At 38.0% G+C, this 23111-nt stretch overlaps 1 protein-coding gene across 1 annotated transcript in view; it reads left to right on the top strand.

Annotated features, from left to right (window-relative positions):
• Positions 1–23063, top strand: part of FILIP1 (filamin A interacting protein 1) — a 137212-nt gene extending 114149 nt beyond the window's left edge. The window contains exons 5-7 of the mRNA XM_019029496.4: positions 2813–5618; positions 9107–9164; positions 21974–23063. Of these exons, the coding sequence (XP_018885041.2) occupies positions 2813–5618; positions 9107–9164; positions 21974–22014 (2905 nt within the window). The 3' untranslated portion in view covers positions 22015–23063. The remainder of the gene's footprint in view (positions 1–2812; positions 5619–9106; positions 9165–21973) is intronic.
• Positions 23064–23111: the final 48 nt, after the last annotated feature.

Below are 23111 nucleotides of genomic sequence, written 5' to 3'. Positions count from 1 at the left end.
CTGACTGGACATGAACTTATCAAGGAGGTCAGGTATTGAATCCCATCATTCCCATCCCCAACGTCTTGCCTGTAAGAAGTTTGATTGCAGGTCTATTTGTGCAGAAGGCATTGGCAGGCCTTCCAAAATGAGCTGAGCAACTTTACCTTGATCCTGGATCTGACCCTCAGCTGTACCAACTGGGAAACTTGGTTTTGGGAGCACACAGAGAATGAGCCTGGTATTGCTGTAGAGCCACTTTAACTATGAGATGGGCATGGTTTAAGATGTGGTGAAAGAGAATAGGAGGGAGAGTAAGCTAATGGGGTTAGAAAAACAGAAATAATCACAGCTAGGAGAACGTGAAAAATGTGGTTTCCTGGAAGCCAAATTTCTGCCGAGATCACGCTCTAGCTCATGGAATTTCCCACTGATTGGAATGCCTTCCGCTTTTCTCTGGCTGAAACATTAGTGCCCCAAGTTTTACTATCAAAGACAGGATAATGACAAAAATATTTATTGGTTAAACATAGAAAGCACTGACAGTCTTTCCAGATGAAGCCAATAGCATATACAATAGTTCTTATCTTTTTGTGCTTTATTACATTCATGTATTGAGTCTATGTATCTGTCACTTTACTTCTACTATTTCAATTAATCTTCACAACAATTCTATATGGTTGGTATTAGTGTTCCATTATTGGAACGCTAAGCTTGTGGGATTTATTTATATCCTGCTTCTCAAGGTCATCGCCAAGGTCTGATTTTTCACACAAAAAAATTGCAACCTCCAGCATAAGTGGGTTAATATCCCTCCCTCTTTCCTCTACTGGTGAAAAAATTGAGAATCAGAGAGTTTCAGTGATTGGCCAGAGATTACACAGTTAGAAAGTGACAGAGTCAGAATTCAGATTTGATTGTCTGACTCCAAAACCTATGTTGTAGTCACTCCAACCCACTGCCTCTAACAGTATAGAGGCATAGTATTCCTAAAAATATATTTTAGAAGCTTTAACATGTTAAGCTTAGAATTGGAAGCAGTAACGTTTTCGATAAATTAATCTCTAACAGTCCAGTTAAGAGCAAGGAATTTGAAAATGGTATTTTATGTTGAAAATATCCTGAAAAGTTTCCCCTAATCTATGGTTCTATGACATTATTTCAGTTGTTTCAACTTTTAGTAAAAAGAGAACATGGTCAATAAAATGCTGTTTTCTACATGTAAGGACCACATTTAGTGATGCTGTTACAGTATTAGGCAAATCAGTAGGACTTGAAGATCATATTTTCCTCCTATTTTAGGAATAAAGTCATAATGATTTTTGGAGGGTATGCGTTAGTTTAGAGATGCTGAGACACAATCATGCTTTATAAAAGTAAATTCTATGAAAAAATCTTAATGACATGATCAGAGCCATTTCTGTAATACTTATCTCACACTGTATTTAATTATTAATAGCTTCTATTGTGCTTTACTAATGTATGTTCAAATATTTCTTGTACACCAGCTTTCAGTCAGTGACAAGTAAAAAAAAACCACACAAATATTTCTTGCACAATGCAATGTGAGACTATTAAATTCTATTTACTTGGCTAACAGCTAATCTAGTCATAAATATGAAATTAATCAGTCAGAATAGTAAAGGAGCAAAATACACTGAAAGAATAAAATCTGTTATACTTAAATAAGTGCATGTCATTGGTTGTTTATAACTTGCTTCCCTTATAAACCTATTAATTACTAAAATGCATTCTTACACTAACATGGCAAATATGATTATAATTTTAATTGTTTTATGGGTAAATAAAAAAACTATTAAAATTAGTACAAGTTAACTGACCAACCCAAGAATGGTAAATAGCTACTTCAGCATATTTATATTCCTACTTTTTACAGATATTCATAAATGCCATAGAGAAAATGTATTTCACACAAGTGAAACAATAATTCCTGTGGCTGCCACATTTTCGTACTGATATACAGATTTCCTTGCTATCTAGTTCTTGATTAAAAAAGTATTGGTTAAATAAAAAAATCCTGTGCCAGTTCTGGTGTGAACTAAAATCAATTTATGTAAATCAGCTTTTGTATCAGAAAGCCGGTCATACTTTGTCCCTTCCAGGTGACAGTTACGTAGTTTACGTCAAGGGTTTAAAATAAGAAAACCCAAAGCTGCTTCTTTTCTGAACCTTTACCATCATTTAAAGTAAATTTATCTCCTCAAATCATATGATGCAGAGGTGGAGAGCAATAATTTTGAAGGCTTCCTGGCTAAGTTTGAAACCCAGCCCTGCCACTTACTGACTCTGGGATCTGTAGCAGGCTACATAATTCCCCTGTATCTCATGTTTTTTCATGGTGATTATAGTAGCAATACATATCTCATAGGGTTACTCTGAGAATAAAGTAAATGCTAACACCAAGGATACAGAAGACATTATGTAAATAGTCATTATTATTGCACAACCTAAGTTTTACTTAATGGCTACTGTATTAAAGTATAATACACATGCAGAAAGATACTTGGAAGTGTTCAGCTTACTGAAATTTCATAAGGTAAGCTAAACAATCCTGTATAGCAAGCATGAAAATTACAAAAGAGAAACTAGTTACACTCAAAGCCCTCCTCATGCCCCCTTCTAGCCACTACCCCTAAGGGTAACTAATATTTTGACTTCCCATTCATTTCATTAATGGCTATTCTTTAAACGTTGAAATTATAGCAATTGATAAGGGATTTATTGTAGTAGCATTTTGTTTTTTATTTAATATCAATGCTTAAATCTGTTTGCTGATTACTCTTTTAACATATAGGTATATTTTATTTTCTAGGTTAAAAAAGCTCCTTGAACAAGAAAAGGCTTATCAAGCCCGCAAAGAAAAGGAAAATGCTAAACGACTCAATAAACTAAGAGATGAGCTTGTTAAACTCAAGTCCTTTGCACTCATGCTGGTGGATGAAAGACAAATGCACATTGAACAACTTGGCCTGCAAAGCCAGAAAGTACAGGATCTTACTCAGAAGCTGAGGGAAGAAGAAGAAAAGCTCAAAGCCATTACTTCCAAATCCAAAGAAGACAGACAGAAATTGCTCAAGTTAGAAGTGGACTTTGAACACAAGGCTTCAAGGTTTTCTCAAGAGCATGAAGAGATGAATGCTAAACTGGCTAATCAAGAGTCTCACAATAGGCAACTTAGACTCAAGCTGGTTGGCTTAACCCAAAGAATCGAGGAGCTAGAAGAGACCAACAAAAATCTGCAGAAGGCAGAGGAAGAACTTCAAGAATTAAGAGATAAAATTGCCAAAGGAGAATGTGGAAACTCTAGCCTCATGGCAGAAGTGGAAAATCTTCGAAAGCGTGTGCTTGAAATGGAAGGTAAAGATGAGGAGATCACTAAAACTGAATCCCAGTGTAGGGAATTGAGGAAGAAGCTGCAAGAGGAAGAACACCATAGTAAGGAGCTCAGACTTGAAGTTGAGAAGCTACAGAAGAGAATGTCTGAACTAGAGAAATTGGAAGAAGCATTTAGCAAGAGTAAATCTGAGTGCACCCAGCTACATTTAAATCTGGAGAAAGAAAAGAACTTAACCAAAGACCTGCTAAATGAATTGGAGGTGGTCAAGAGTCGAGTTAAAGAATTGGAATGTTCTGAAAGTAGATTGGAAAAGGCTGAATTAAGCCTAAAAGATGATCTTACGAAGTTGAAGTCATTTACCGTGATGCTGGTTGATGAAAGGAAAAATATGATGGAAAAAATAAAGCAAGAAGAGAGAAAAGTGGATGGACTCAATAAAAATTTTAAGGTGGAACAAGGAAAAGTTATGGATGTAACTGAAAAACTAATTGAAGAAAGTAAGAAACTTTTAAAATTAAAATCTGAAATGGAGGAAAAAGTATATAACTTGACAAGAGAAAGAGATGAGTTGATAGGCAAATTGAAAAGTGAAGAAGAAAAATCCTCTGAATTAAGCTGTAATGTTGACTTACTAAAGAAGAGACTTGATGGTATAGAGGAAGTGGAAAGAGAAATAACAAGAGGAAGGTCACGAAAAGGGTCTGAGCTCGCCTGCCCGGAAGATAATAAGATTAAGGAACTAACACTTGAAATTGAGAGACTAAAGAAACGTCTCCAACAATTGGAAGTGGTCGAAGGGGATTTGATGAAGACAGAAGATGAGTATGATCAGCTGGAACAGAAATTTAGAACTGAGCAGGATAAGGCTAACTTCCTGTCTCAACAACTGGAGGAGATCAAGCACCAAATTGCCAAGAATAAAGCAATAGAAAAGGGTGAGGTTGTGAGCCAGGAAGCTGAACTGAGACACAGATTTCGGTTGGAAGAAGCTAAAAGTCGAGACTTAAAAGCCGAAGTACAAGCTCTTAAAGAGAAGATTCACGAATTAATGAACAAAGAAGATCAGCTTTCTCAGCTCCAGGTAGATTATTCTGTGCTTCAACAAAGATTTATGGAAGAAGAAAATAAGAACAAAAACATGGGGCAGGAGGTTCTCAATCTGACCAAAGAGTTGGAGCTTTCCAAGCGCTACAGCAGAGCTCTTAGGCCCAGTGTGAATGGAAGAAGAATGGTGGATGTTCCTGTGACGTCAACTGGAGTCCAAACTGATGCAGTCAGCAGTGAAGCAGCAGAGGAAGAAACGCCAGCTGTATTCATACGGAAATCCTTCCAGGAAGAAAATCATATTATGAGTAATCTTCGGCAGGTGGGATTGAAGAAACCCGTGGAAAGATCCTCTGTTCTAGACAGGTATCCTCCAGCAGCAAATGAGCTCACTATGAGAAAGTCTTGGATTCCATGGATGAGAAAGAGGGAAAATGGCCCCTCCATCACTCAGGAGAAAGGGCCCCGAACAAATTCCAGTCCAGGGCACCCAGGAGAGGTAGTCCTTTCACCAAAGCAGGGCCAGCCCCTGCATATTCGAGTGACACCAGACCACGAGAACAGCACTGCGACTTTGGAGATAACAAGCCCGACATCTGAAGAATTTTTTTCTAGTACCACTGTCATTCCTACCTTAGGGAATCAGAAACCAAGAATAACCATTATTCCATCACCAAATGTTATGCCTCAAAAACAAAAAAGTGGAGATACTACTCTTGGCCCAGAACGAGCCATGTCCCCAGTCACAATTACTACATTTTCCAGAGAGAAGACTCCAGAAAGTGGAAGAGGCGCATTTGCAGACAGGCCCACATCCCCTATTCAGATAATGACGGTGTCTACATCAGCAGCACCAGCTGAGATTGCAGTTTCTCCCGAATCCCAGGAAATGCCCATGGGACGGACAATCCTCAAAGTCACCCCAGAAAAACAGACTGTTCCAACTCCAGTACGGAAATACAACTCCAATGCCAATATCATAACCACAGAGGACAATAAAATTCACATTCACTTAGGGTCTCAGTTTAAACGGTCCCCTGGAACTTCAGGTGAAGGAGTCAGTCCAGTTATTACTGTCCGACCAGTAAACGTGACAGCCGAAAAGGAGGTTTCCACCGGCACTGTCCTTCGCTCTCCCAGGAACCACCTCTCCTCACGGCCTGGTGCAAGCAAAGTGACGAGCACTATCACCATAACACCGGTCACAACGTCATCTGCTCGAGGAACCCAGTCAGTGGTGAGTAGAAGAGGCTCCAAAGGGCAGGCCCGTAGAGGGAGGGAGACGTGAGTAGTGAGACTACCCAGCACCCACAGTAAAACCCAGCCACATGCTTCTCATGCTACCTGAATCCACCAACAGATGCTTCCCAGAGGACCATCCACACTGAGAACTGAATGTATAAAGTGACCTAATAGTTTAATAAATTAGGCCAACTTTGAGGGAAAACTTCACCTATTCATGTAAATTATGGAGAGTGCCATAAAATACTTGCAAAGATAGCCTCTTTGAAATGGTAGCATGTAGTAATCAGAAGGCTTAAAATTTGATTTTAATGTTTAAGATACTTTTTTTAAATGGAGACGGGGGAAATGTTCTATATGGAGGAAGAATTAAAATTGTTCCTAGGTTATGTTTCTATAAACTAAAATATTCAATATGTGGTTATGTATGGCCACAGTCATATTTTATCCCAAAATAAGATGAGAAGATTTTAATATCAAAAACTTTTTTAAAAGTGAAAGAGAAGTGAGTTTACATGTATAAAAACTGTATTTTATTTAATCTTATCTTGCAGAGAGCACGTGCTTCATAAATATTTATTTAATAAATAGCTGGGGCTGGGTGCGGTGGCTCATGCCAGTAATCCCAGCACTTTGGGAGGCTGAGGCAGGTGGATTACCTGAGGTCAGGAGTTCAAGACCAGCCTGGCCAATATGGTGAAACCCTGTCTGTACTAAAAATACAAAAATTAGCTGAGCATGGTGGCAGATACCTGTAATCCCAGCTACTCGGGAGGCTGAGGCAGGAGAATCACTTGAGCCCAGGAGGCAGAGGTTGTGGTGAGCTGAGATTGTGCCATTGCACTCCAGCCTGGGTGACAGAGCAAGACTCCATCTCAAACAAACAAGCAAACAAACAAACAAACTAGCTGGAAGGCTAAATGAATGATTATTGAAAAGCATGTGCAAAGCACAAAAGCCGGAACTTAAATTCTACCAGCCTGGCCAACAGGCAAAACATCATCTCTACTAAAAATACAAAAAAAAAAAGTAGCTGGGTGTGGTGGTGCACACCTGTAATCTCAGCTACTCTGGAGTCTGAGGCACAGGAATCACTTGAACCCAGGAGATGGAGGCTGCAGTGAGCTATGGTCATGCCACTGCACTCCAGCCTGGGTGACAGAGTGAGACCGTGTCTCAAAAAAGTAAATAAATAAATAAATTATAAATTATATTTTTCAAAATACTTCCAGTGATTGTCTTCATTTATTGGTGGCAAATTGGCAAATGTAATTATAGAAGAGCTTGTACTGTTTAGATGTTAACTTAAGCTAATAGACTAGAAATCATGATTTCTAGACCCTGAACAAGTTCTACAGCATAAATTGAAATCTCTTAAGAAAGACAGGAAGCTCATAATTTAAATATAGAAACTGTGGCTTATTTTCCTATATTCTTAATATGATTTACTTTAATTTTCTATGCACAAACATAGACTCGAGGCAGGCTCCAAAGTGTGAATTACTAATTGCTTTGCCAGTAAAGCTTTTACTTATTGGCTCCTTATGAGCCAAATAGCATTCAGAATTATTCACTGTCCTTAGGTGGTCCGATACTGCTTTTTAGGTAACATAGAGCATAGCTTGGTTGTGTAGGGTTTTGCTTCTTTCTGCTGCATTTTATAAAAAGATATTGGAGGTATAAATCATTGTAACTTAGAGCATATTTTCTGCCGTAACATTTTCTTACCATTTTTAAGTGTCAGATCAAGGTAGCCCTACCCTCTGTATTGACATTTTTTACTACTGATTAAACCTCATACATGGGTAGCATTTCAAAGCAACTGTCTAAGATTTCTAAGTTCTGAATGGTCCACCTGTTTTAAGTATATCAGATCTCATAAAATCAAGGACAACAAAAGGTTTGGAATACTCCTCTTAGAATTTAAACACTGAGGGTAGTTCATTTGTACATTTATTCATTCAACATTTGTTGAGTGTCAGCTACACTTTAGGCATGGGCTAGGTGCTGGGAAGCCAGGAGGACTGTAGAAGTTCTTGACTCAGTGGAATAGACAGGTTTGGAACCTACTTAGTGGTTCTATGATAGAGGTATGTACAAAGGAGCCAATGGAGAAGGCTTCACAGAAGTGGAGTTTTCACAGTTAAAGAGGGATTTTCAAGAAGGAAAAGAGAAGGATTTTGTAGACAGAACAGCATGTGTGAAGGCACGACAGTGTGAAGGAGCCTGGCGTTCTTGGGGAATGGTGAGCAGTCCCATTGTGCTGCTAACAGTTGCGCATGGGGCAAAAAATGCAAGGGCAGAAAATAAGGAAGCAAACTGGGGTTGGATATTGAAGGGAGGCACATACATGTCTCATTATGAAATTGATATTTACAGATTAGATAAAGGGAGCCATTGAAAGGGTGATGATCATGAGAAAAACATACTGTTTATGTTTTAGAAACGTATGTGTGGAAAACAGTTTAAAGGATAACTTGGAGGGACAGGGATGCTGTTGCAATTCTCTATCTTAATGATGGAGCAGGTTTGAACTATGGTAGTGAAAATGAGGACAGAGATATAGTGAAGACAGAATCATAACGATTTCCTGACAAACTGAGTAGAGAGGGTGACTCTTGGGTTTCTGATTTGGCTGTCTGGGAGAATAAGATGAGAAACTTTAGGGGGACTAGCTGTTTAGGAGAGAGGATAAGTAATGTTTGGGGCATGTTATATTTAAGATGTCTGGGGAACATCAGAAATGTCCAGTGAGTAGTTGGGAATAAGGATCTGCATTTCTAGAGGGCACTGAAGCCTAGGGATCCCAGGGTTTGAACACATGGGGTAATAACTAAGGCAATTCTCAGGGTGAATGTTAAACATTAAAAGGAAGCTGAGAATGGAACATGGTGACACATTTAGAAGGCAGGCAGAGTAGAGAACAAGAAGCCAGCAAGAGATTGAAAAGGGGTCATCAGATATGAGAGGTGAATTGATGAGTCTGTCCTAAGAAATCACAGCAAGACAGTGTTAGGAGCACTTTAAAAAGGAGGATGTGGTCAGCAGCGACAATAACATGCGAAGATTCTGAGGTCTTTAGGAGGTGAAAAGAGAGTGGCTTCATCTGAAATGGAAGAAAGGAGGGAGTGTAGAGTTAATTTAGGGAGCAGTAGGAGTAAAGTTGCCTGAGTTTTTGCCTGGTGGTCTATATTTCCTCTGTGAAACTGGAGTTAAGGCCATCTTCAGTAAGGGCAGAGGAGGTAAGTTAGTGCTTCAGAAGAGAAGGAAGTTTCAAGCAAAGTTGTTTTAAGTGAAGCGAAGGGGAGATAATCAGAGTGGATTAGATACAAACTCCAAGTTTCTCACAATTATTTTATCTGGGGAAGGGTCTTCTGTGGGTGTTCCTGTGTGGCAAGAGTCCCACTAATGTTCAGATTGATGGCATATCCAGAGGAAACTCACCAACATCTCCCTTGTATCTACGTATTTTCTCTCTTACAGTCAGGACAAGACGGGTCATCCCAGCGGCCTACACCCACCCGCATTCCTATGTCAAAAGGTATGAAAGCAGGAAAGCCAGTAGTGGCAGCCCCAGGAGCAGGAAATCTGACCAAATTCGAGCCTCGAGCTGAGACTCAGTCTATGAAAATAGAGCTGAAGAAATCTGCAGCCAGCAGCACCACCTCTCTCGGAGGGGGGAAGGGCTGAGGGCAGTGGCTAAGGGGGTATGTTGTGCAGATGCTACTGCTGCCGTGAAAGTGAACCTTCATCTGTTTGTGCCAGTTCTTTACATGTACTAATTTAAGTTTTAAATATTGTGTTTATAAAATAACCAACTAATAACCATTTGTCTTTCCTATTTTGTGTATTTGTTTTGATGCTGGGGAACAAAATTAGCAAAACTATTGCTTGCTGCCTAGAAGCCAGGGCGTGGTTTCTAGTTCCAGTTTTGCTTCTAGCAAGTGGACCCATCAATAGACCCATCTGAGCCTGTTTCCTCATCAGTTAGATGTGGGGACTCAATCACACGCTCTTCAAGGCCGGCTCCCATATTTCCTAATTGCAAGCCAAATTTAATGTACCTTGTTCCACAATAATTTTTTATTAAAAAAATCCTATTACAAAATAAGACATACTTTAACTATTGTCATTTGCCTCTTCCACATCATGAATTTGCTTTATGTGCTGGAAAAAACATCACATAGCTATCACAGGGCCTGGACCTCTAAAATTTTGCAAAAACAAAAGGTTCTAAGATGATTTCAGGAAATAATATGAATGTGTAATAAAATGGAAATGAAATATGGAATCCTAAGAACAGAGTTTTACTTATTTGTGTGTGTCTGTGTGTATTGTAGAAGTTTTAGCTCCTCCATAAGATTCCCAGAATTTCTTAGGCAATAATTTTAAAATCATTAATGTCAGACTTGTGCTCTATTCAAGTGTGCAATTGATTTAAATTGTGGAATAGTTTGAAAAGAGCTGCCAAATGGCCTTTTATAGCTCAACAGAGATTGTGATGGATAGAAAATAGCAGAAAGTAAATTCTGATACATTAATGCCAAGGGAAAAAATGACATCATGCATATCTTAATTGAATTCAAATATTTTTCTCAATTAAGTATAGACTTGCAAGTGTAAAACCAGTTCATGATCTGGGTGTGTATGTGTGTGTGTGGTGTGGAGAAGTGGATTATTTCTGTCAGTTTTACTCTTGTTTGAATCAGTTTCTTTCATTTTTAGGCATGTTTTAATAAGCATGAAGCAGAGTGTGAATGCAAAATGCCAGGTGTATTTGTGAGATTAACCATGTTAAGGTGGGCTTTGTGTTTCATAGCCACATAACCACAAACGAGTTCAAGGCTAGTAACCCACAGCTTAGCACACAAGATCTCATGTAGGCTGCACCTTTGCTAACATTTTTGAGCCAACTGAGTGAACTTTACAAAAATACAACAGCAAAAAGTCACAGATTTTTAGTTTTCCATTTTTGAATTGTGAGTGTTCCAAAATTATATGGATAGCACCTGTTCTTGATATTTAGGGAAAAGCATACTTCTTTAAAAAAAAGATGTATGATTAGATTTTTATCTCATGATTCAACATGTTTCATGATAACGAAGCTCTTCTCTGAGTTCCTTTCCACACCAGATTTTCTATTGCTTGAAGAACTTGGGCTTGAATTGTATATAGTGGTGGTAGATGTAGATGCCTCATAGTATTCACATTCATTTAAAATAGATAGCTGTTGCCTACTGCTCATCAGTTCTCGGCATTATATTACAAAATGTTGACTAGCCAGGCATGGTGGCTCATGCCTGTAATCCCAGCACTTTGGGAGGCTGAGGTGGGTGGATCACTTGAGGCCAGGAGTTCGAGACCAGCCTGGCCAACATGGTGAAACCCCATCTCTACTAAAAATACAAAAATTAGCCGAGTGTGGGGGTGGGCGCCTATAATCTCAGCTACTCAGGAGGCTGAGGCAGGAGAATCACTTGATCCTGGGAGGCAGAGGTTGCAGTGAGCCAAGATCATGCCACTGCACTCCAGCCTGGGCGACAGAGAGAGACTCTGTTTCAAAAAATAAAAAAGGAAAAAAAAAGAAAATTGAGGAGCCATGTTAAAGACCTGCCATAGTAATGGGATTTCAAGGTCAAAGGAGAGGGAGAGACTGAGAAAGAACACTTTATGATTTTGGATAAATTTGAACAAGAGAGATTGCCATTTGGAATACTGACATATTTTTTTACAAGATTTTTCCTCTTTCGTAAAGTGAACATTCAACCGTTTCAAAAATGAAGACATTCACTGTTTTTACTAATGTGTACCTGACATTTGTGAAGTATTTAGTGTTACTGTACCATAACGTATTGTATTTGAGCAAATGAGGGTGTCAGAAGAACCAAACACCGCATTCCTTTTGACTCCACCTGCCATTCTTCAGTGATTTTTATCATAATCTTATTGCTGCTTGCTGCTGCTTTTGCTTTTACCTTCTCACATCATGCTTATGGTGTTTCTTCCAGGAAGTCCATACCATCTACAGGAGAGTACTCTGAAGGCTTAACAGTGCGTGTACAGGATGTTTATACATCTAGATATTGGAATAGAGCCACCCACAAAGTACAACTGCTAAAAAAACTTGGCAGAACAACACAGATTTGCTTTTCAGAAATGATAAAGAACAACTACCGTGACAGTTTTTCTTTGTAATGTTAGAGCCCACTCTATATTTATTGGATAGCTTTGCTTTAAGCCACACATTAGAAATAAAATCCACTGGGGATAGGAGGTGGTGAACTAAATGTACCACAAATCCAACTTCCATTTGTGAAGACAGTACTTTTAAGATGCAATTTAATGTGCTTTTTGTAGGGGTGAATGGGATGAAAACTTTGCAATATTTTCTCTGTCCTGAAACGTACTGCGTAGTAAAATAAAAGGGGTCTCACTATGGCTGATGTGTACAGCTGCTGCTCAGGCCCCACCCTGAAATCTTGGGACGGTGGGTGACTTTGGGGTGGGAAGGGTGGGTCATTTCCACAGACTTCAGTGTGTTGGTGCCCTCTAGGGATATGCAGGACACGATCTACACAGCTACAGAGGAGACCCTGGTCTTCACTGCCTGAGAATAATTATAATGTGCTGACTATTTCAGCACACTATGGTGGTGTCCAGCTTACATGCATGATTCCAGAAATGTTTCGATATGGGACACAGCCCCAAGAGTGTTTATCATTTTTTTACATGTGAGCTATATATCTAGGTCATCTGCTTAAAAGTTATTCAGTTTCTACTGGTGTTTTAATTGTATTTCCAGTGAGGACTGGTTGATGGGTGGCAATCGAGCTCTCTCTAGAGATTTTAGGGTATTCGTTAAGGGTGTACCCAGAGCTCTTACTCAAATGTCTTCAAGAAAGAAGTGAAAAATAGCTTTCATGTGTAGTGTGGGAAGAGTATAATTTCGGAGACATGAAAACAAGTCTAAGAATATCAAGTGTAAAAATATTTAAATTTCTCATTCCCCAGATTCAGAATATTGAGGAAAGGGTGAGACTTTCCTTGTTGGGAAAAACGCGGGGTTATAGATATGAAGAGCACATTTATATTGGAGGCTGGAGGGCTGAGAGAGAGAACGAGTAATGAGGAGATGAGCATAGAGAGGATTTCCCAGGAAACAGGAAGATATGATTCCCAAATTTCCCCAACCTGGATAATGTTTCCTTTCTGTCTCTTTAGGGTCTCATCATTGGTTATTTCTTTGTTCTCTGGTCTTTCCACTTCTCGTTTTCACTTGCTATCCTCTGACCTCTCTCATTTTAGCAAAATTCCTCCTTCATCTATGCAGTCCTCTGTAGCTACTGCCCAGTCTCCTTCCATGCCCAGGTGAGCTATTGAGAGAATACTCAACTTTTCCTGCCTCTAGTCTCACACTTTCCATTTATCATTAGTCACTTTTTATTTTTAATAAAGAAATTCATATACATAGTTCAAATATCAGCCAGAGCTAAAAGACAATGAAAACAGATGTTCCTTACCACTTCCCTGAGCCCTCAGTTTTTTCCCCCGGAGAAAATCACTTCCAACTCTTAGCTCTTTCTTCTGGCATTTATCTCCATATTTCTAACTAAAGTGCTTATAGTGTGACTTTCTATTTCTAGATTTTAGATCTCTTTTGTCTTCGCATTATTGTTTTGATGGTTGACGGTTTAACCTTCTCACTTATCCCTTCTCTTTCCTTTTTCTCATTTTTCCAATATGATTACATCCTCAACTTTTTGATAAATCAGCAGCCAACATTTATATATTTATGTGTTTTGCAGTGCAAATTTAAATATAGTTATCTGGCCAGGCACGGTAGCTCACGCCTGTAATCCCAGCACTCTGGGAGGTTGAGGCAGGTGAATGACTAGAGCTCAGGAGTTTGAGACCAGCCTGGATGACATGGCAAAACCTAGACTGCAGCCTCAAAAATACAAAAAATTAGCTGGGCATGGTGGTGCGTCCCTTTAATCCCAGCTACTCGGGAAGCTGAGATGGGAGGATTGCTTGAGCCTGAGAGGCAGAGGTCGCAGTGAGAGATAGTGCCACTGCACTCCAACCTGGGTGACAAAGTAAGACCCTATCTCAAAATAAATAAATAAATAAATAATAAATATTACTATCAGCTGAGCCAAGTAGTATACTATGATTATGCTCTCTTCCTCTTACCACATTTCCCCCCTTCAAAAGAGTAATTGTTTTAATTTTTCATCTGCTTGGTTTTCCATATATCTATATACATATTTTTCCAAATGCTCCATTAGACTTGCCAAACACCTATCAGTAATTTTTCCAAACACTTAAACACACCAGTTTCATATTTTTCCCTGGAGGCCTTCCTAGTTCAGCCCTCTGCTTCCTTATTCAGTCTGGACTTGTTGTTTTCTAGGCCTGCTGCACAGCTGTTGCCCTTTTGCCTATGTTGAGTTCTCTGTTTCCCTGATTGGTTATATTCTACTTCTTTTATCTATTGATCTATCTATTGATCTGCCTATCATCTATCTGTCTTTATCTATCTATCTATCTATCTATCTATCTATCTATCTATCTATCTATCCTCTCTCTCTCTTTCTCTCTCTCTCTCTCTCCCTCTTTCTCTTTACATCTTCTAATAGTTTTTAAAGGAAAAAGTCCTCCAGTAACCTTTCTGGGGCAGGCTATCCAAATTCTGGTCAGGGGAGGTAAGATGAGAATCTCACAGCTCAAGGTATAAAGTTTTTACTCCCCTGCAATCAGTCTGCTGCCCATTCTTGTGTCTGGGTCCAGAACTTCTTAGGTCAGTTTTTCCAGAAAACAAACCTCTGGTCTCTAGTAAGGGCAAGGGCAGAGTTAGGCTGTGCTCTTTTCCCTCAATGACCAAGATATCTAATCTGCTTTGCTGCTTCTTTCACCTCTTTGCTCTGCTTCAGTTTCCCTTGTTGGCTCCTTATTTTATGTATACACAATAAGGATTGATGTTTCCCACATTTCTATTAAAAGCCATGTTCCTGCTCTGCAAGCTGGCTCTGGTTATTTCATCTACACCCAGATGCCGATGACTCCCAAACTTCTATCACCAACTGTGTATCCATCTTTACAGTGTGTATTTCCAAATCAGCTTGTCTAAAAACCATTTTCAATACTGCCCCATCTTCTTCCAAAGCTTCTCCTTCTCTTATTATTCTCCATCTCAAAAGGGATATCTAACCCATTCAGTCTCCCAAGCTAGAAACCTGGTAACCATCTATGCTTCTCCTTCTCCTTCTGCCCTCATTCAGCAAGTCCTGCTTATTCTCTCATTCTAACCCACTAACATCTCTAGCAGCTGACTCCTACTCTCCATTTCCCCTACCATGGCCTAAACTGAGGGTTTTAACTACTTTTCATTTGGGTTACTCTGATACCCTCCTAATTGGTCTTGTAATCTCCAGCCTCAAAACTCTAGGATTCATTTTTCCTTCTTGCAGTTTTCCAAAATGCAAGTTGATCATATCATACATCATATCATATCATATCATATCATATCATATCATATCATATCATATCATCATCTCTATTTGAAAACCGCCCAAAAGTTCCTTATTACTCACAGAACACAATGCTATGTACTTGAGGCACTCTGTGACTGGGCTCTACTTCTCCATTCTTCTGAGCATCTTTCCCTTCCCTTGGCGGGACCCCCACACTCCAGGCTTAAATAATTGCTTGACTGTCAGGCCATGCCACCCTTCCTTGACTTGCTCAATTTGCTCCTTCTCCTTGCATTGCCCTTTCTCCTATTTTTCTTTTGGCGGATGTGTCCTTCTCTGATCAAAGCCTATTTTATGAACATTGCCTCTTCTAGGAAGATAAACTATTATTTCAGAATCTACCCTGGGGTTTAAAGGCCTGTCCACTGCTGTACAAAGCTTGGCACTCACTATAGATAAACAAAACTAGCAGCTGAAAAATGGCAGAAAGTTGGGCAAGAAAGAGCTGTTTCTGATTCCTCTCTTTGCAACACAAACCAGTGAGAATGATGTGGAAGGAACTAACAAGTCCTGTGTGAGAACCCACAGGTAATGAGATGGCAGAATTACAGGAAGTCCAGGTACTGTCATTTTTGGGTGGTGAAAGTTACTTCTATTTCCCTCCAAAGGCACAACAGCAGGTGATGGATGCAAAACAGCCAGGAGTCCTGGACTGGGGAGTTCTCACCTCAGAAGCCACCAGGCCTGTGAAGAAAGGGGCCTGACAGCTTTCTGTGAAGTATAAACACACAGTACATGCATGAGTTACAAATGGCCCTTTCCTCACCCTTTCCGACTCCCCCAGCAGAACACAAAGGCACTTCAAGAATGAGAAAGTTTCAGGGGTTTGTCTCATGCTCTTCAAGTTCATGAAGGACCCTCAAAATAGGATAGAGAGGCTCTCATTTTAAAGGACCAAACACCACCAAAAAGCAGGATTTAGATTTAGGATAGATATCAGGGTGAATATCCAGAGAAGAAGGGCTGCTGAAAAATGGACTTGATACCTGAGAGAACTGAAAACCATGAGACTGGAGCCATACTCTTTTCTACCACCAAAAGGTTGTGTAACCTTTGGCATATCACCCTACCTTGGCCTATGATTTAGCACTGAGCTATAATTTTTTATGATTCTGGCATTCTCTCTTAGAGTCATAATATAATATGCTTCACTATTGTTTAGCAAGCACCTTGCAAGATCCTGCTACAATGCTTTTCCTAAGATCTAATGATTAATTACTTACCTGGTAAAAGTACTTTTGGCCTCTCTACTTCTGCTAATGCTACATATATGCAAAATCGCAGAGCTGGTTAGAACTGAAATAGACCTTAGAGATCAAGAGGATGATTATCTATTACTAAAGAAGACAAACAGCAACAAACCCTTTAAAAAAAATCCCTGAGGCGTACAGATGTCTAAGCATCTTATTAATGATAAAGCCAGGACCAAAAATCAGTTCTTCAGTTTCTCCAGTACATTATTCATTATTTCATATGATGAAACTACTACAAGTGAGTAAAATGTACATTCATACATAGACTGAAACACTCATACTCATTGGATCAAAATAATACTGCTAAATGATTTTGAGCTACTAAGACATCTATATAGAAACTATGTGAAAAAGTTCTTACAACAATATTTTGATGAATATTTTTGTCCTCATTTAAAAAGCACAGTGACCTTAGTTTTCACACATAATGTTATTTTGCATGCTATTCTGTGACTAGCCATAGACTTAGAACAACCTAGGTATTTACCATCTGTGTTTAAAAGAGTAGAACCTCAGCATGCTTTGCTCAAATACTTACCTATTTTTCCATTACTTAATTTTTATTTATAGTTAATGTTATATATGGGAACTAATTCAAATTTGCTTGTATCTGTAAAACAGCAATCTATGCTGGAGATAAGAATTAGCTTGCCAAAAAAGAATTTATCAGTTATAACTGTGATTATTGGTGACTTCTGCATCCTGGGGAGGTAAGGAGATAATTTGGGCTGATGGTAGAGTGGGAAATCTGCTGGAAGGAAGCAAATAAATTATTAGGTGGTTGAGAACTCCCAAGAGAGTTTGTATCATCTGGCTCAAAAGTTTCCTAGAGCAAATGACAGAACGTATTAGTGGAAGTATTTTTAATTAGCTAAGCTGAATCCAAAAGAGGAATACAAGTCCAAATCAAGAGAGGAAGTTTCTTGAACTTCCTGTTTAAAACAGATGTTTTAACAGAACTGTGATTAATTTCTGAATGTGATAATAACAGGATTGAACCCTGAAGCAGTTTAGGAAAATGAGAAACTTAAAAGTAAATCATATCTAAGTACTTCTAAAAGGTAAATAGAATGTAGGACATTTTTGCAGTGGACAAGTTGTTCTGAGGCCAGTAGGTTCAAAGCTGATGTTTGGTACTTGGTCGGGGGAGGGGAAGAACAGCACAACCCTAAGCTGGTACCTCTAGGCAGAGCCCCTGGTGGGTAGGGAGCCATAGAACATGGGAAGCAGGCTATATATAGGCAAATTGATGCAAAATCCAAGAGGACATGTTTTTGTTCTGTAACTTGGTGTACAGCTTCCTGTGGATAAAGCAATCCTCCTTTGCTGATGTAACGTCTTGTTATAAGTTGAATTTCTGGTATGTTTTGTCTTTAGTATGTGAACTTAGAGGCTAGCTATTAAAGTGATGTGGCCTTATTTGCTAGAGAAGAATGTTTTTTTTAAAAATGTAGAGCTCAAGTGTTCCTTTGCAGTATTTGGCAGAGTATAAACATGAATTACTTGGGAGGGAGGTATTGGCTTTTTAGGGAGTACATCTTTCTCACTCTACAGCCAAGGAGACCTCCTGGGAGGAAACAGAATTCTAATTTGTTGTGAGGTTGCCTCACTCTGCACTCAGGAGACATTCTCCCCCAAATTTCTCCCTAAATCCTATCTCATGCACACAGCTTTGGATCTCAAGTCATATGACTGGCTAGTAGTTTTGGGATACCACCCAAGGAGGATGAATATTTAGTAAGGTCAGAAATCAAGTTTAATTAGGAATTGACAATATGTTGAACTTCCTTTCCAGGAAGTTATCCAATAGCTAGTGTACTAAAAGACTTAATAAAAACTACATCATTTCACAATAATGTCATAATAACAAATAATGTATTTAATGTGTTACCTGAAGTTTTTTTAAGGAAAAAAACATCAAGGTAACACTGGAGAGAAACATATAGGGGAAATCGTCTCTAAGTACACTTTGATAAAGCCACTAATGTCAAAAATATATAAAAACTCAGTGTCTCATATGTATATGTTCATTGAAATTTAAGGTTTTTTAAACTTCCAATTAGAAAAAAAGGAAATTATGTTAATAAACATCTTCATATCAGAGGGTCCCAAATTTAAGTGCTTTGCTATTTTGAGTTTGCTGACAGAGGTGGTAATTATCTATGGTCTTTGGTTCCAATCTGCCTTTTAAGTGCTCTCCAAATCACTATTGTCAGAAGAGTGGTATCTGTAAGAAGAAAAATTATGATAGTTGTGCAAAATTATGATCTGTAAGAAGAAAAGTTATGAAAAATTATACCTGATTTTACTGGGGTTATTTTAGAGGCCCCAAATGACCTATAGTTGAATCTTGTTCTGGGATGAAATGAAGACAGTAGGAGATGGAATAAAATTTGCTCACTGAATCTGTAACTTCAATAAGATTTATAACATTATTTTATTGTACTATATATAAACAGACAGGAACAGACTTGGGAATTCAAGTCTCTTTTTTTTTTTACACAAATAATGGCATTAATCCCCAAAGCACTAATTTTTAAAAATTTATTTAATTTTTTTTTTTTGCTGGCAACATGGACTCCATGTGCCTCAGACAGTTTTGCCGTATAATGAGTTACTTCAAAATGTAATGGCTTAAAGCAATATTTTTTTTTGAGACTGAGTCTCGCTCCGTCACCTAGGCTGGAGTGCAGTGGTGCTATCTCGGCACGCTGAAACTTCCGCCTCCTGGATTCAAGCTATTCTCCCACCTCAGCCTCCAGAGTAACTGGGATTACAGGTGCATGCCACCACGCCCAGCTTATTTCTTGTATTTTCAGTAGAGTTGGGTTTCACCATGTTGGCCAGACTGGTCTTGAACTCCTGACCTCAAGTGATCCACCCCTCTCATCATCCCAAAGTGCTGGGATTACAGGTGTGAGCCACCAAGCCTGGCTTTAAAGCGATATTTTAAAAATTTATCACAATTTTGTGCATTGGCTAGGTGATTCTTATTAAGTTCAGCAGAGACTTGGGGAAAACATAGCTAATAAGCAACTACAGATTTAGTAAATCTGTTTAATAAGTTTCAATTAATAGAGCCAATATCATACAGATTTTATCTCACTATCTCTAGAAATAAAATGAAGTACGTCTCCATATAAAACAACATAATTTGGGCTTAATTGTATTCTTTTAAATAAAGTTTATGTACATAAGTATTAAATACCACCTTTTATTAAAGTACAATTTATATAAGATAAACTCTTATTTAGCATTATCAAGTATTTCTGAGACATTTGTTTTAATAACACATCTGATTAATAGCATTAGCATACATAGGATGCATGGATTATGAGTTTGCTAATTTAAATATAGTAATTAAATGTTATGGTCCAACCAAGACATTGTTTCTTCTGTGTACGGACCCTTATTACTATGATGGAGATTTTGAAATGCTAGGATTAAGACAAGGCAACTCTAAGTTGTGCAAAATGCTAGGATTAAGACAAGGCAACTCTAAATTGCCTTAATCCTAGCATTTTGTAAATTTCCACTGCTGCACACTGAAGAAGAAAGAAGGTATTGTAGTAATACAAAATGTTAACCCTGAAAGGGATTTTTAAGATGCTCTCTAATACCCTTATTTTGTACTGTGGAAACAAAGGCAGAAGATTTCTGAATTACATCCACAATAAGAACAATTCTGATTTCACTCTTTATGCTTTCTTAAGGGAAGGAAATTGGAGATACTCTAATTTTACCAGGGAGATTTGAGACTTGGGTCTTTTTACTATTTGGAATCTACTGAAGAATTTTTTTTTTAAATTAGTGAGAAACATCCTTTTAATTTTGGATGCTAATTTTTAACTACATGATATTTAATTAGTACTTAAAATTGTTTGCCTGAAGATTTTGATATATTTTTAGGCATTTGAAGTTGAAGCTGGAACATTTTTTCAATGAAAAAAATGAGATGGTTTATAAGGGCTTCTGGTATAGTACAATATAGTATGTATGTCTTAAGAGCTTCAGAAAACCTTCATAGCTAAATATTCTTAGGTATATAAGACATTCTATAGTTCATCTTACTTGGCTTTCTTATCTACCTCAAATTCAAGCCAAAAGGCTGAGGGAAAACATGGAAATAGCTCCACCTATTGGTCATCATGAGGTAAAGTTAACGACACCAAATTAAGAAAACATTTTCTTTTTGGCAGATAATCATGCACTGTGTGTAATTCCTATGAACCTATAAGTCTATGGCATAATACGATTTAATTAATGTTTACTTATATACTAACTACATAAGTAAAAATAAAACTTAAATACTAGGTATTTGGGATGGATGTGAAAATAATAGGTAGAAATTTCTTCATGTTATTGATAAACCCTAAGTTTCTGCACTCACAACATATACCATATGTTGACAAGGAGGTACTAATAATAAATTTTTTGGGTGAAGAAACTATTTGAAGTTTGAATATTTTCTTTCCCCTGCTGTGTATAATCTCAGTGATGTTAGGAATCTGTCTCATATTGATCATGCATGTAGTTCCATGCCTACCTAGCACAGTATACAGCCTCAATAAATAGTTCTTCAATGACTGAATGAAGTGAGTCATACTGATACATGTTCATTAAGGCATAAAGTTTACTATAAAAGAAAAACCAGCCAAATAAATATAAATATTAATTATCCATAATGTGCTGGACTGTTGTAATTACTATCTCAATCTAGTTTAAATTTATTTTTATAAGAATAAATTTATATTTTAAAACATATAGGGAGGCCGAGGCGGGCGGATCACGAGGTCAGGAGATCGAGACCATCCTGGCTAACACGGTGAAACCCGTCTCTACTAAAAGTACAAAAAATTAGCCAGGCGTGGTGGTGGACGCCTGTAGTCCCAGCTACTGGGGAGGCTGAGACAGGAGAATGGCGTGAACCCGGGAGGCGGAGCTTGCTGTGAGCCGAGATCGCGTCACTCCACTCCAGCCTGGGCGACAGAGCGAGACTCCATCTAAAATAATAATAATAATAATAATAATAATAATAATAATAATAAACATATAGAGTTATGCAAAAAGACGCAGAGATAAAAGTGAGTCACCTATATTTATGGACTTCTTAGAAATAATATCTCCTTATTAAGCTCTAATCCACACACACACACACACACACACACACACAAAGAAATTGAAGAGGTGTAAATATTGTTCAGAACAGAAAATTTGGCTGGAAGATTAGAGTTACTTCTAGGAAATAGTCTGGTTTCTCATTAAGGGGTTTGTATATAGTAATTACTATCTTTGTTTTCAGTTCTTACCTTGGTTAAAACTGATCTACTATTGTCAGAACGTTAGACATAGTTTCTAAAGGGCTTTAAGAAATTTCGAGGTAAAGTACATACGCCAATATAAAGACGTTGCCCAAGAATAGTAATGCAGGAAAGTCTATTAGCCTCATGTACCTGTTTTTGTTTGTTTTGTTATTTAACATCTATGATCTTTTAGTGAAATGATGTAGCTTGATTCTCAGTTTCAGTGTAATTGAAAATGCCATGTCTTTTTTCTCTTTATAGAAAGCATCATCATTCACCAGTTACGAATGAACTCCAGATGAAATGGTAAACCAAGCACATACTGGGTGTGTGTACGACCTCTGAATCCCTATTGAATGGACAGCCCTCAGTCATGACTAAGGTCCTCCATGCTACTGATCACTACTGGAAATATTTTACTACTTCCAGTGATTTTTTTTTTAAAGATATAATGTAAAAAGCTGAAAATGGCCTTGCTGATAATATGAAAATATGTAGCAAGAGCAATTCAATCTATGTGCCAAAAGAAATTTCTTTTTGCAAAGCTTTCAGGTCTATGGGCACATGCTGTATAACTTATTTTTTATAATACATTTTGTAATGTGATTTTTTTTGCTAAAGTGTTTCCCTTTTTCATAGTCTCTGGCACATATATCTATGGAATACGCTGTCAGTTCTTCAAAGTACTGGTATTGTTGCATTCAAAATGGTAACCTATAATTATTTTCTTTTTATCAATTTGTTAATTCTGAAAAAAAGAAAGTACAACTATATTTCCTGAGGTAAATTCAAGAGGTAAAACTTAGAAGCAGGAGATTCTGGAAGAGGTTTTACTATTGCTTGTACAATGCTATGGTTCTGATCATGGTTCAATACTAACAAATAATGCTCTGACTTAAAAGCTTAATTTTAAATACTAAAAATCAGTTTCTAAAGTTGCTCTTTCTGGTGTTCTGGGCCAAAAACCTTGGATGAAATGATTTTTATATAGAACAAATTAATAAAAGGAGATGTACCAGTTTAACCAGTAAGGGCAATAAGAACAGCTTTGACTGACAGTTTAATTACACTTCTGATTGCATTATTTACTTGTATGTGTAAGACTTATAGTAAGGACTGTGAAATAAAGATAGTTCTCACAATCTAATCCAATCAAAACTTGAATATAAAAACAGACCTAAAATGTCAGGATCTTTTTTAAAAAATAAGACTGGGCATGGTGGGTCGTGCCTGTAATCCCAGCACTTTGGGAGGCCAAGGCGGGAGAATCACTTAAGCCCAGGAGTTCAGGATCAGCCTGGGCAACACAGTGAGAGTCTTAAGAAAAAAAAAAAAAAAAAAAAAAAAAGAAGTTAGCTGGGCCTGGTTGCACATGCCTGTAGCCCTAGCTACTTGGGAG

The sequence above is a fragment of the Gorilla gorilla genome, chromosome 5 (assembly GCF_029281585.2).
Source record: "Gorilla gorilla gorilla isolate KB3781 chromosome 5, NHGRI_mGorGor1-v2.1_pri, whole genome shotgun sequence".
In the NCBI taxonomy this organism is placed as follows: domain Eukaryota; kingdom Metazoa; phylum Chordata; class Mammalia; order Primates; family Hominidae; genus Gorilla; species Gorilla gorilla.
The sequence above is the reverse complement of the archived record's forward strand: the minus strand, read 5'-3'. Positions and strand labels throughout refer to the sequence as shown.